The following is a 13,399-nucleotide window of genomic DNA, read 5'->3' on the forward strand; positions in this document are numbered from 1 at the left end:
GACAAGCAAAAGAGACCGTTAGCCCAGCCGCCTCCGACTGTAACGGTGCAGGCTGAGGCTGTGCACAAAACGTGCACCGTTCCGTCGACTCCGGCGCCGCAGGGCCCGTCGAGTCCGGCACCGCCCAGCTCCCCGGTGCCCACCGATGAGGAGCTGAGGCTGCCGTCCACGCCCGAGGCGTTCGCGACGGCAAGACATTTAATCGAACTTACCGCTGACGCAAGCGCTCAGCGGCCGGGGCCACCGGTGCGGCCTCTCAAGTCTATTGGGAAGCCACTTCTAATGCGACCCCCGTCCCCGGGCGCCCGACCCGATCGCAGCACCGCCGCCAGGTCGCGGTCCCGTTCTCGCTCACGGCACCGCTCTCCGCAGCACCGGGCACGACGATCCACGTCACGACGACGCTCCCCGTCTCCTCGCCGGTCGCAGTCCCGGTACCGCTCCCAGTCGCGGTACCGGTCGCACTCCCGGCGACGTTCCAAGTCCCGGTCGCAGAGTCGCCGGTACCGTAGCAGGTCCGGCTCCAGGCACCACGACAGGCGTCGAGAGTCGCGTAGTCGCTCCAGACGCCGCCGCACGCGGTCCGGATCCGCATCCCGGCACCGTCGGTCGAGCTCCCGGCACCGTCGGTCGCGCTCCCGACGCCGCAGGTCGAGCTCCCGGGGCCGCCGGTCGAGCTCCCGGGGCCGAAGGTCGACCTCCCGGCACCGCCGGTCGAGCTCCCGGCACCGCCGGTCGAGCTCCCAGCACCGCGACACGCGCAGGTCCCGTTCGCCGGCCAGACCACGTGACGACCGGCACCGTCCGGCGGCACCGCGGGGGCCCTTTACTTCGGCACCGGGCGTCCGCCCGGCCATCACTTCGGCCCCTCCCTGGCCATCAAGAGAGCCCTCAGTCGCCTCCCCTGGGGGCAGCGCAGTTGACTTCCGGGCGGGGTCCCTCCCACCAGAACATGGACCGCAGCAATGGGGATTTTGGGTCCCTTGGGCCGAACATGAACAGGGGCCCCCCCTCCCGCCGCGACAGCCAGGATCGGTGCGGTCGGTACCGGTAGCCACTGTCAGCAGGCCACCTCCGTCCCCCACTCCGCAGGCCGCCGACCACGGCACGCTCTTGGGGCATGAAGCGGTTCCCGCAGACACGGAGCAGGCACCGGAGGAAGTGCTACCGGGTCCTTCCTCATCCTCCTCCCCCGATGAGGCGGTGGCAGGGGCGGCACCGTCGGAGCCCCCGCCGATCGACCTCAAGACTCACCAGGACCTTCTCAGAAGGGTAGCTAAGGCCATCAACCTACCCGTGGAAGAAGTCCAGGAGGTCGAGGACCCCATCACGGACGTGGTGGGGGAGGACGCCCCCGTGAGGGTAGCGCTCCCCTTCATTCGAACAATACAGAAAAACAATGCCGCTATCTGGCAGTCGCCCTCCTCCGTCCCGCCTACAGCGCGCGGAGTTGAGAGGAAGTACTCGGTCCCCCCGAGGGGCTACGAATACCTTTACGTTCACCCGGCTCCGGACTCTCTAGTTGTCCAATCTGTCAATGACCGGGAGCGACACGGCCAGCCCGCCGCGGCGCCAAAGGCGAAGGAGTCCAAGCGCATGGACCTGTTAGGCCGAAAAATTTACTCGGCGGGCGGCCTCCAACTCCGTATCGCCAACCAAATGGCCTTGCTCTCAAGATATACATTCAACATCTTGGGCTGCCTAGCCAAATTTGCAGAGCTCACCCCGCAGGATTCCCGCAGGGAGTTCTCGGCATTGCTAGAGGAAGGAAAGCTAGCTTCCCGTACCTTAATTAAGGCAGCGGTAGACGCCGCGGACTCGGGGGCCAGGACCATAGCGTCAGGGGTAACCATGCGACGCATTGCATGGCTTCAGTCCTCTACTCTGCTGCCGGAGGTCCAGTACACGCTCCAGGACCTTCCGTTCGAGACGCAGGGTCTATTTTCAGAAAAAACCGATACCCGCATTCAAACCCTGAAGGACGGCAGAGTGGCGATCCGCACATTAGGGATGCACACGCCGGCCACCCAAAGGCGTCCCTTCCGGCAGCAACCTTATCGACCCTTCCAATACAACAGACCTCGCCCGCCTAACAATCGGTGCTCGGCCCCCTTCCGCCGCAGACCATCGGGCGGGCGGCGGAACCAAACCCAGGGATCGTCCAAGACCCCTCAGCGCCCAAAGTCGGCCTTTTGACGAGACGCCCGAGGGCCGCTCACCTCTCTCCAATCAGGATCCACCCCTTCTGTTTTCCGACCGCCTTTCCCACTTCCTCCAGGCGTGGTCATCTGTAACTTCGGACAGCTGGGTCCTCAGCACGGTCCAGTACGGCTACCGCCTACAGTTCATTTCGCCCCCTCCCTGTCCCTCTTCAGGGACCCCTCTCACGAGCAAGTCCTCTTACAGGAGGTCCAGTCTCTGTTGAGCGTGGGTGCCATCGAGGAGGTACCTCCCAGCAGGCGAGGCAGGGGATTCTATTCCAGATACTTCCTCATCCCCAAGGCGAAAGGCGGCCTTCGTCCCATCTTAGACCTCCGGGAGCTCAACAGATACCTGTGCAAGCTCAAATTTCGGATGGTGACCTTGGGGTCCATTATCCCTTCCTTGGATCCTGGAGACTGGTTTGCTGCCCTCGATATGAGGGATGCCTACTTTCATGTGGCAATCTACCCCCCCCACAGACGCTTCCTCCGCTTTCTGGTCAAAGGAGCTCATTACCAGTTCGCAGTGCTCCCCTTCGGCCTCTCCACCGCGCCGAGGGTATTCACCAAGTGCATGGCGGTCGTCGCCGCAGCCCTCCGCCGTCGTCGCATCCACGTCTACCCATATCTCGACGACTGGCTGATTCGGGGCCGCTCCCAAGCGCTGGTGGTGAATCAAGTATCCGAGGTTCTACATCTGTTCCGGTCTCTCGGCCTCCTTGTCAACACCGAGAAGTCCCTTCTAGTTCCAGCGCAAAGAGTGGAGTTCATAGGAGCGGTCCTAGACTCCAATCTGGCCAGAGCGTGCCTACCTCGCACTCGGCACGAGGCGTTGGCCTCCCTCATTCGGGCACTGCAGGCCTTTCCGACGACAACGGTGCGATCTTGCCTCCGCCTCCTCGGTCACATGGCAGCGTCCACATTTGTGACCGCGCACGCCAGGCTCCGACTTCGCCCATTCCAGATGTGGCTGGCGTCGGTGTACCGTCCTCATCGCGATCCCCTAGACATGGTCGTGACGGTGGCAAACCCTGCTCTCCAGACGCTCACCTGGTGGCTGGACCCGGAAACGGTCTGCGGGGGAGTTCCGTTCCGCCCGCCTCGCCCGTCAATCACCCTGACGACGGACGCCTCGGCGCTGGGCTGGGGGGCTCACGTAGGAGACCAACACACCCAGGGTCTCTGGTCACCCCAGGAGCTCTCCCTCCATATCAACGTCCGAGAGCTGAGAGCGATCCGCTTAGCTTGTCTCGCCTTTCGGGCTCACCTGCAGAACCGCTGTGTAGCGGTCTACACGGACAACACCACAGCCATGTTTTATGTCAACAGGCAGGGCGGAGCGCGGTCCTCCCCACTTTGCAACGAGGCATTGCTCCTCTGGGATTTCTGCGTAGCCCACTCGATTCGCCTCGAAGCGTTTTTTCTGCTGGGAGCGCAGAACACGTTGGCCGACTGCCTCAGCAGGTCCTTCGCCTCTCACGAGTGGTCCCTTCGCCCAGATGTGGCTTATTCCATCTTCCAGAGGTGGGGCTTTCCCCAGATAGACCTCTTTGGTTCTCGGACCAACCGCAAATGCCACAGGTTCTGCTCCTTCCAAGGCCAAGCTCCAGGCTCCCTCTCAGATGCGTTTCTCCTGTCATGGACAGAGCCTCTTCTCTATGCGTTCCCTCCGTTTCCGCTCGTCCACCGAGTATTGCTCAAGATCCGGAGAGACAGAGCCCGCATCATACTCGTCGCTCCGGCCTGGCCGAGACAGCACTGGTACACCCTGCTGCTCGAGCTGTCGGTTCGGGAACCCATTCCCCTTCCGCTGTGGCCGGACCTCATAACCCAGGACCTCGGCAGGCTTCGTCACCCGAACCTGCAATCGTTGCATCTTACAGCTTGGTTCCTGAGTGGTTGACCGACGCAGAGAGGGATTGCTCCGCAGCGGTGCAGCAAGTGCTGCTCGAAAGCAGGAAACCGTCAACGCGAACTACTTACCTCGCCAAGTGGAAGCGCTTTGCCCTCTGGTGCGACCAGAGAGGTATCAACCCTTTCTCGGCCCCCATCCAGACTGTCCTCGACTACCTTTGGTACCTCAAGGGTCAAGGTCTTGCAATCTCGTCCCTCAGAGTGCACCTGGCAGCGCTGTCAGCATTTCGACCAGCTATAGGAGGTCGCTCGATCTTCTCCAATCCGATGGTGTCACGATTCCTTAAAGGGTTAGACCGTCTCTACCCGCAGGTGCGGCCTCCTGCTCCGACATGGGATCTTAACCTGGTCCTCGCCCAGCTCATGGGCCCACCCTTCGAGCCCCTTGCTACTTGCTCTCTCCTCCATCTTACCTGTAAGAAGGCCTTCCTCGTGGCGATCACATCCGCCAGACGGGTCTCAGAGCTCCGCGCCCTGACGGCGGGTCCCCCATATACCGTCTTTCACGGGGACAAGGTGCAGCTTCGACCACACCCGGCTTTCCTCCCCAAGGTGGTGTCGCCCTTCCATCTCAACCAGGAGATCTTCCTCCCGGTCTTCTTCCCGAAGCCGCATGCCTCGTCTCGGGAGCAGCAGCTGCATACCCTCGACGTCCGCCGAGCGCTCGCGTTCTACATCGACCGCACGAAGCCCTTCCGGCGTTCGTCCCAGCTGTTCGTGGCAATAGCTGACCGCATGAAAGGCGAGCCAGTCTCCTCGCAGCGGATTTCTTCCTGGGTGACGTCCTGCATCAGAACGTGTTACGAGCTTGCTCGCGTTCCCCCGTGCCGACTCACCGCCCACTCCACGAGGGCACACGCCTCATCGGCCGCTTTCCTGGCCCATGTCCCCATCCAGGACATCTGTAGAGCGGCCACCTGGTCTTCAGTCCATACCTTCGCTTCCCACTACGCGTTGGTGCAGCAGTCTAGAGACGACGCAGCCTTCGGCTCTGCGGTATTACACTCCGCCACGTCTCATTCCGACCCCACCGCCTAGGTAAGGCTTGGGAATCACCTACATGGAATGGATAGGAGCAATCACTCGAAGAAGAAAAGACGGTTACTCACCTGTAGTAACTGGTGTTCTTCGAGATGTGTTGCTCCTATCCATTCCAATCCCGCCCTCCTTCCCCACTGTCGGAATAGCCGGCAAGAAGGAACTGAGGAGCGGACGGGCCGGCTGGGGTATATATACGCCGCCATGGCGGCGCCACTCCAGGGGGCGCCAGCCGGCCCGCCGGAGTTGCTAGGCTAAAAATGTTCCGAAGAGCCGTGCACGCGCGGCGCGCACACCTACATGGAATGGATAGGAGCAACACATCTCGAAGAACACCAGTTACTACAGGTGAGTAACCGTCTTTTCTTAAATCATCTCAGCTTTTGGTAACTTTAGGTAGCAAGCCTGTGTGCTTTCAAAGACTTTCTAAACAGGTTACAGGCTAGATTAAAATGTCCTGTTCTGTGAATAAACTACACGTAGGAGCCCAAGTCTCACTGAGAGTCAATAGAGTTAGGGTCCTGTGTCTCTTAGACACTCTTGAAAATTTTATCTCTGGACTAGCATGTCATGTTAGGACTGAAGTTAGGGCATTCAACACACTTCAATTAGAACAGGACGGACTTGAACATAACCTCTTTGAGTTTGCTCTACATGTGATTCTCACCCAATTCCCCCCAGTCCTTAAAGGAAAATTATTTAGAAGCTAGTCAAGTACGTGAAAGGCACTTGTATTGTGGCTGCTTGTCCCCAACTTAGTCATGTACAAACAAATGAATTACAACACTTGTAGAATGAAGTTTATTGCCCCAGTTACAATATCTGTTCATTTGTCAATTACACGATTCTGAACTCTGGACTATTGTGTTCCTTCATGCCATCTCCCACTGTTGAAAGTCTGTGTCACTTCCCTATTCATGCTAGGACTACGTAAAAGCACTAAAGCTCTGTTACTGTAGTGCAAGACAAACCAGTGGGAGCTGAATATTTTTAATTGGGGTTTGGACATTAATGATTCAGTTGCTCTTTTGTTTTGGCTCCAGCACCAAAATGAGCTTTGCAAAAGGGGTGAGCAGTGAAGAGATTAAGAAAGGCAGCATCCTGCTGATCCGTAAGCTGTACCTCTTAATGCAGAACCTCGGGCCCCTTCCCAATGACATTACCCTCACCATGAAACTCTTCTACTACAATGATGGTAAGTGAAGAACGGTCTGTCCTGTCGAGCTGATTTCCCCTCCTGTTAATTCCCATGAGCAACACATGCCACTGTGAAGGGGAACAAAGAATAGATAGGTGAAATCTGGACCCAGAAAGCTGCTGTGATGAGGCAGCATGCAAAATAGAATAGTGCCATTCAGTGCATAAAGATGTGACACATGCTTTTTAAGGAAATAGTCACAAACTTTTAAGAAATACAGCTGGGCAATGGAAAAGGGACATATCCTTTCCCTTTACCTCAGTATGAGGAGCAAAAATACTTGGCTAGGTTGTTATTTCTCCAGAAAGTGAGTGTATAAATGGCATCACAGAGTCCCAAGTTTATTATCTCTCAGTGACTCCAGATCAAATGTGCTCTGTTAATAGACTTTGAAGCCAGAAAGGACCGTTGGGATAATATAGTCTGACATCTTGCATAATAGATCATAGAATCATAGAATCATAGAATTCAAGATCAGAAGGGACCATTATGATCATCTAGTCTGACCTCCTGCAAGATGCAGGCCACATAAGCCGATCCACCCACTCCTGAAATAATTCTCTCCCTTGACTCTGCTGTTGAATGCTCCAAATCATGATTTAAAGACTTCAAGTAGCAGATAATCCACCAGCAAGCAACCCCTGCCCCATGCTTCGGAGGAAGGCAAAAAACCTCCAGGGCCACTGCCAATCTACCCTGGAGGAAAATTCCTTCCCGACCCCAAATATGGCGATCAGCTGAACCCCGAGCATGCGGGCAAGACTCTCCAGCCAGACCCCCTAGAAAAAGGCTAACAATATCCCAACATTGACCCTTTGTACTAATTACCATTGTGGCATGTTATTGACCTATTGACTAAACCCGTTATCCTATCATACCATCCCCTCCATAAATTTATCTAGCTTAATCTTAAAGTCATGGAGGTCCTTCGCCCCCACTGTTTCCCTCGGTAGGCTGTTCCAGAATTGCACTCCTCTGATGGTTAGAAACCTTCGTCTAATTTCAAGCCTAAATTTCCTGACTGACAATTTATATCCGTTTGTCCTCGTGTCCACATTAGCACTGAGCTGAAATAATTCCTCTCCTTCCCTGGTATTTATCCCTCTGATATATTTAAAGAGTGCAATCATATCTCCTCTTATCCTTCTTTTGGTTAAGGAAAACAAACCGAGCTCCTCAAGTCTCCTTTCATACGACAGGCTTTCCATTCCTCGGATCATTCTAGTGGCCCTTCTTTGTACCCGTTCCAGTTTGAATTCATCATCCTTAAACATGGGAGACCAAAACTGCACACAATACTCCAAATGAGGTCTCACCAATGCCTTATATAACGGGACTAGCACCTCCTTATCTCTACTAGAAATACCTCGCCTAATGCATCCCAAGACCGCATTAGCTTTTTTAGCGGCCACATCACATTGCCTACTCATAGTCATCCTATGACCAACCAAGACTCCTAGGTCCTTATCCTCCTCCGTTACTTCCAACTGGTGTGTCCCCAGCTTATAACTAAAATTCTTGTTAGTCATCCCTAAATGCATAACCTTACACTTTTCACTATTGTATTTCATCCTGTTACTAATACTCCAGTTTACAAGGTCATCCAAATCTCCCTGGAGGATATCCCGATCCTTTTCCGAATTGGCAATACCTCCCAACTTGGTGTCATCCGCAAATCATAGGACAGAATGTTTATCACTTCTGTAAGAGATTAGCCAGGATTTTAATTTGCATACAAAGCAGGAGGTTTCCACTAGGCCACCACTGCAAGTTTACACATAAACAGATTTTTTTTCCTCCTGATGCCAGCCCCACAAACTTCAATCTGAGATTAAACTGGTCTCTTTCTTTTCTTTCACTAATAATAAAGATTCTGCAGAGCCCAACTGCACCTCTACAAGCTCATTGCTGGGCTAGGTGATGTAAAGTGGACTCCTTCCGCTGGGTTAGATGATGTAAGTGAGGGGAGAATATGAAGATAGTGGGGTTACCCAAGTATATCTGGGCAACAGGGGGCTGCAGAAAAACTTGTGGAGGCTTCTCCTGCCATTGGGCTGCAGAAGCTTTGATGTCCTGGGGAGGATGTTTCCTTTGCACTTCACACCCCAATTGAATCTATCCAGAGCCCCACCTAATTGCGCTAGGTACTGGATTTGTCCATTATTGCAGATTAAAGTGGCTTAGAATTTAGTCTATCAACTGAGGACACTCTTCCCTGTGCAGTAACTCCTGATGATTACCAGCCCCCTGGCTTTAAGGAAGACAGCAGCCCAGATAACCTGTTGTTTGATGGAGACCCTGTCAACCTGAAAGTTGGGTCCATATCCACTGGGTTTCATATCCTGAAAGTAAGAGTGACAACTGAGAGCAAGAGGATGAGGACTTTGGGAAGCAGCCTGATCCAGGAGAACGGCCCTACTGAGATCTCCCATCAAGGGCTAGATTGTGACGAAGAAGAGAGTAGTACCAAGGTAAGGAAATGGCTCCAAGTCACCAGCAGTTACTGTGGGGAGTGGGTTTTGCCTTTATTGTCTCCCCTGAAAAAAAAGACATTTTTAAAGAATTCCAGCTTTAACCTGTTCTCGCTTAGCAGTATTTTGAGGTATGGCAGCAGTGCTGTGGCATAAGCAGGGTGCTGGAAGTCAGCAGACCTAAAGTTTTTTCCTAACATTGCACTAACTCACTTGGCAAGCCACATCCTCTCTCTGTATCTCATCCTCCCCATCTGCAAAATGAGGCTAATGACACTGACCCACCCTTGTAAAGAGCTTTAAGATCTATGGATGAAAAAACTGTACAGCTTCTGGTGGTGCTAAAACTCTTGTTTTGGACATCATAATAATGTCTCCAGTCTTGCACACTGGGGGTGAAATCATGGCCCCATTGAAATCAGTGGTACAACTCCTAGGATTTCACACTGGCAATGTAGGAAGGAAGGCAGAATGATGGGGAACTAGGTTATATAGCTGTTAGCTGTAATTTATGGTCTCTGAATGTGACTTCTCCATAGGCCCATCCTGGTTCTTCTTGTCCATTGGGTCTATGTGTAGACCAGTTTTAAAATTGTCCCCAGTAGTACAGAGACATAACATTGACTTGTAAGTTGTATCAGGTTTTTGTTCTGAGTGCACAATCTGAGAATGAGAATCTGTGGAGGAGATCAATTCAGGGAGCTAATTTTTTTTATCCAAATAATCTAGCTTTTCTGGATTATCTTCACCAATCTGTAAACAGATTGAAAAATGCTTTTTTAAAAATCCGTGGGATCTGAGTCTCCATTACCCTGAACTTTGTGGCATCATTTCCATCAGTGCAAAGTGAACATTAAAATGCTATCATATCAGAATTGTCTCATGTACCTTTTCTGGCATTAAATTACCTCTTCTGAGCCGAATGCCAGTGGGCCTGCATGTTCATAACTGAGAATAGATTTTGGCCTGGTTCTTGTTAAAGTCTCTACTTCTTCCCCATGTTAAGTATCCTCACACCTTCTATGGGTCATCTTGATTATCACTTCAAAAGTTTTTTTCTCCTGCTGATGATAGCTCATCTCAATTGATTAGCCTCTTACAGTTGGTATGGCTACTTCCACCTTTTCATGTCCTCTGTATGTATAAATATCTCCTTGCTGTATGTTCCAGTCTATGCATCTGATGAAGTGGGCTGTAGCCCATGAAAGCTTATGCTGAAATAAATTTGTTAGTCTCTAAGTATCAGAGGGGTAGCCGTGTTAGTCTGGAACTGTAAAAAGCAACAAGGAGTCCTGTGGCACCTTAAAGACTAACAGATGTATTGGAGCATAAGCTTTCGTGGGTGAATACCCACTTTGTCAGACACATGTGTCTTTAAGGTGCCACAGGACTCATTGTTGCTTTTTAGTCTCTAAGGTGCCACAAATACTCCTGTTCTTTTTGCGGATACAGACTAACACAGCTGCTACTCTGAAACCTTAATTCCTTGGATAAATAACATTTTCTTCTCCATCTCATTACTGAGGCTAGAGCACTCAACTGGGATTCAGGAGACTTGCTGTTCGATGCCCAGATCTGCCATTGGATAGCTAGGTGATCTGAGATTCAACAAGGACAAGTGCAGAGTCCTGCACTTAGGACGGAAGAATCCCATGCACTGCTACAGACTAGGGACCGAATGGCTAGGCAGCAGTTCTGCAGAAAAGGACCTAGGGGTTACAGTGGACGAGAAGCTGGATATGAGTCAACAGTGTGCCCTTGTTGCCAAGAAGGCTAATGGCATTTTGGGCTGTATAAGTAGGGACATTGCCAGCAGATCAAGGGATGTGATCATTCCCCTCTATTCAGCACTGGTGAGGCCTCATCTGGAGTACTGTGTCCAGTTTTGGGCCCCACACTACAAGAAGGATGTGGAAAAATTGGAAAGAGTCCAGCAGAGGGCAAAAAAATGATTAGGGGGCTGGAGCACATGACTTATGAGGAGAGGCTGAGGGAACTGGGATTGTTTAGTCTGCAGAAGAGAAGAATGAGGGGGGATTTGATAGCTGCTTTCAACTACCTGAAAGGGGGTTCCAAAGAGGATGGATCTAGACTGTTCTCAGTGGTAGAAGATGACAGAACAAGGAGTAATGGTCTCAAGTTGCAGTGGGGGAGGTTTAGGTTGGATATTAGGAAAACCTTTTTCACTAGGAGGGTGGTGAAGCACTGGAATGGGTTACCTAGGGAGGTGGTGGAATCTCCTTCCTTAGAGGTTTTTAAGGTCAGGCTTGACAAAGCCCTGGCTGAGATGATTTAGTTGGGAATTGGTCCTGCTTTGAGCAGGGGGTTGGACTAGATGACCTCCTGAGGTCCCTTCAAACCTTGATATTCTATGATTCTAAGTCATTTCAACTCCCTGTGCCTTAGCTCTCTCATTTCTGAAATGGGGATAATTATGATCACTTCTTTTGTTAAGTGCTTTTATGTCTACAGATGAAAAGTGCAATATAAAGGCTAGGTGGTGGTGGTGTTTTTAAATAGTGTTCTCTTCTTTGGATTTCCCAGTGTGTCCTTTACTTCTCCCATGTCTGTCTTCTAGATCAGGAGATCTTCTGGGAGAGACTCTCTCCACATTAGTGTCTTGTACAGCTCAGACCTAACCATGTCACAGACATTATTCTGGTAGCATTTAGAAGCCTCAAACATAGAGCAAGGACGCCACTGTGCTCGTTGCTGTACAAACACCTAAGAAGTGACAGTCCCTGCCCCAAAGAGTCTACAGTCCAAATACAAGGGCTTGTCTATACAGGGCTATTGGCCAACATAGCTATAATGGAAGAATTATTCTGGAATAACTCCCTGTATGGTTACTGGATTCCGAAATAAAAGTGACTTTATTCTGGAATAGTTCTGCTTCCAAAGGCCTAAAACAAGAGAGACTCCAATGTGTACAAATAATGACCTTTTCAAAGTTATGAAGTCTCATGTCAAATCAAAATGTGAATTTCTGCCTCTTATCTCTCTGACACATCTATCTGAAGTTTTATTCTGTGTGTGTACCTCTCTAGATGCCTGAGCCAAAGCCCATTGAAGTCAATGAAAAGAGTCCCAACGATTGGTGGATTTTGGATTAGGCCCTATCAACCTGTATTACATAGTATTAGTAGAACATCATTGATTATTAGGCTTGGAAGGGACCTCAAGAGATCATCTAGTCTAACCCCCTGCTCAAAGCAGGACCAATCCCCAAATGGCCCCCTTAAGGATTGAGCTCACAACCCTGGGTTTAGTAGGCCAATGCTCAAACCACTGAGCTATCCCTACCCCCACATCAAATGTGTCTACAAATGATGGAGTAAGTTTGAGCCAGTCTAGAGGGTCACTTGCCATGGGAGATCTCAGCTCAGAGACTATCACACGAATCTGATTACTAGGGTGTGTTCCTGGGATTATGTTGTGAACCTGGGTGAGCTACATATTAGTAGGTTAGGAAATTAAAGGGATTATGTGTAGGAAATGGAGGCCTAAAACCCTAATATCTATAAGGACTGGAGAGTGTAGGACTTGGTTCCTGCCTTGCCAAGATGAAAGGCCTCCCATATATGCCCTGTATTTGGCAGAGTCCAAACTTGGACCTTCAGACCTTCCCGCTGAAAGAGTTGGGAAGAGGAAATAGAAGAAATACATTATTTAGCACAGCGGTTCTCAAACTGTGGATTGGGACACCACGGTGGGTTGTGACCCTGTTTGTGTCGCCAGGACTGGCTTATACTTTATTTATACTTTCTGGTGCCCAAGTTGCACTACCCAGGGCCAAAGTTGACGCCCGAACCCCTCCGCCCAGGACCGAAGCCCAAGAGTTTCAGCTCTGTACGGCAGGGCTCAGGTTACAGGACCCCTGTCTGGGGCTGGAGCCCTTGGGCTTTGGCTTTGGCCCCCTCCCCCCACATAGAGTGGGGGGCTCAGGTGGGCTCAGGCTTTGGTCCTCCCTCCTGGGGTCATGTAGTAATTTTTGTTGTCACGGGCATTGCAGTGCAATGAAGTTTGAGAACACCTGATCTAGCTGCTGTAATCTCTGTGCCTACATGCATCTAGAGGAGCTGCCTGAAAACCTGCCAATGAGTTAAATAAAGATGGTGGAGACTGTATTCCACTAGTTCTGTTTGACACAAACCCACACTCCTCCTATCCCAATATGGGACCATTCCCATTATATTGTACCCAGCCTTTTAAGAGGAATGTACAAATTGTTGTGCCTCTCCATCGCTTGGCATCATTCAGCGAGATGCTGTGCTCCCATAACCAATAACTAACCATGGAAAATGGGGAGCCATAGAGGTCAGATTTTTCAAACGAGCTCAGCGTGTTGGTGTCACAGTTTTCTGGGTTAACTGCACCTTTGTCCCTCACCCACCTACCCACCCCTGGTCTTTTTCGAGGGCACCCACTTTAGGTTTTAGGCTTCCCAGTCATCACCTCTCCTTGCGGAGAGACCTGCCCCACACTCCCTTCAGATGGGGGTTTGGGCTTGCTGTCCCTCTGCACCTCACTGTGGTTTTTCCAGCAGGTCTGACTGGGGTCCAGCACCTGTAGTTTAC

General features: G+C 51.6%; 1 protein-coding gene across 1 annotated transcript in view; it reads left to right on the top strand.

The window, feature by feature from the left end:
- HORMAD2 (HORMA domain containing 2) overlaps positions 1 to 13,399 on the top strand; it is an 86,190-nt gene that overhangs the window by 37,341 nt on the left and 35,450 nt on the right. Inside the window, exons 9-10 of the mRNA XM_044989535.1 lie at positions 6,197 to 6,348; positions 8,575 to 8,822. Of these exons, the coding sequence (XP_044845470.1) occupies positions 6,197 to 6,348; positions 8,575 to 8,822 (400 nt within the window). The remainder of the gene's footprint in view (positions 1 to 6,196; positions 6,349 to 8,574; positions 8,823 to 13,399) is intronic.

This window comes from Mauremys mutica, chromosome 16, assembly GCF_020497125.1.
Source record: "Mauremys mutica isolate MM-2020 ecotype Southern chromosome 16, ASM2049712v1, whole genome shotgun sequence".
NCBI lineage: Eukaryota > Metazoa > Chordata > Testudines > Geoemydidae > Mauremys > Mauremys mutica.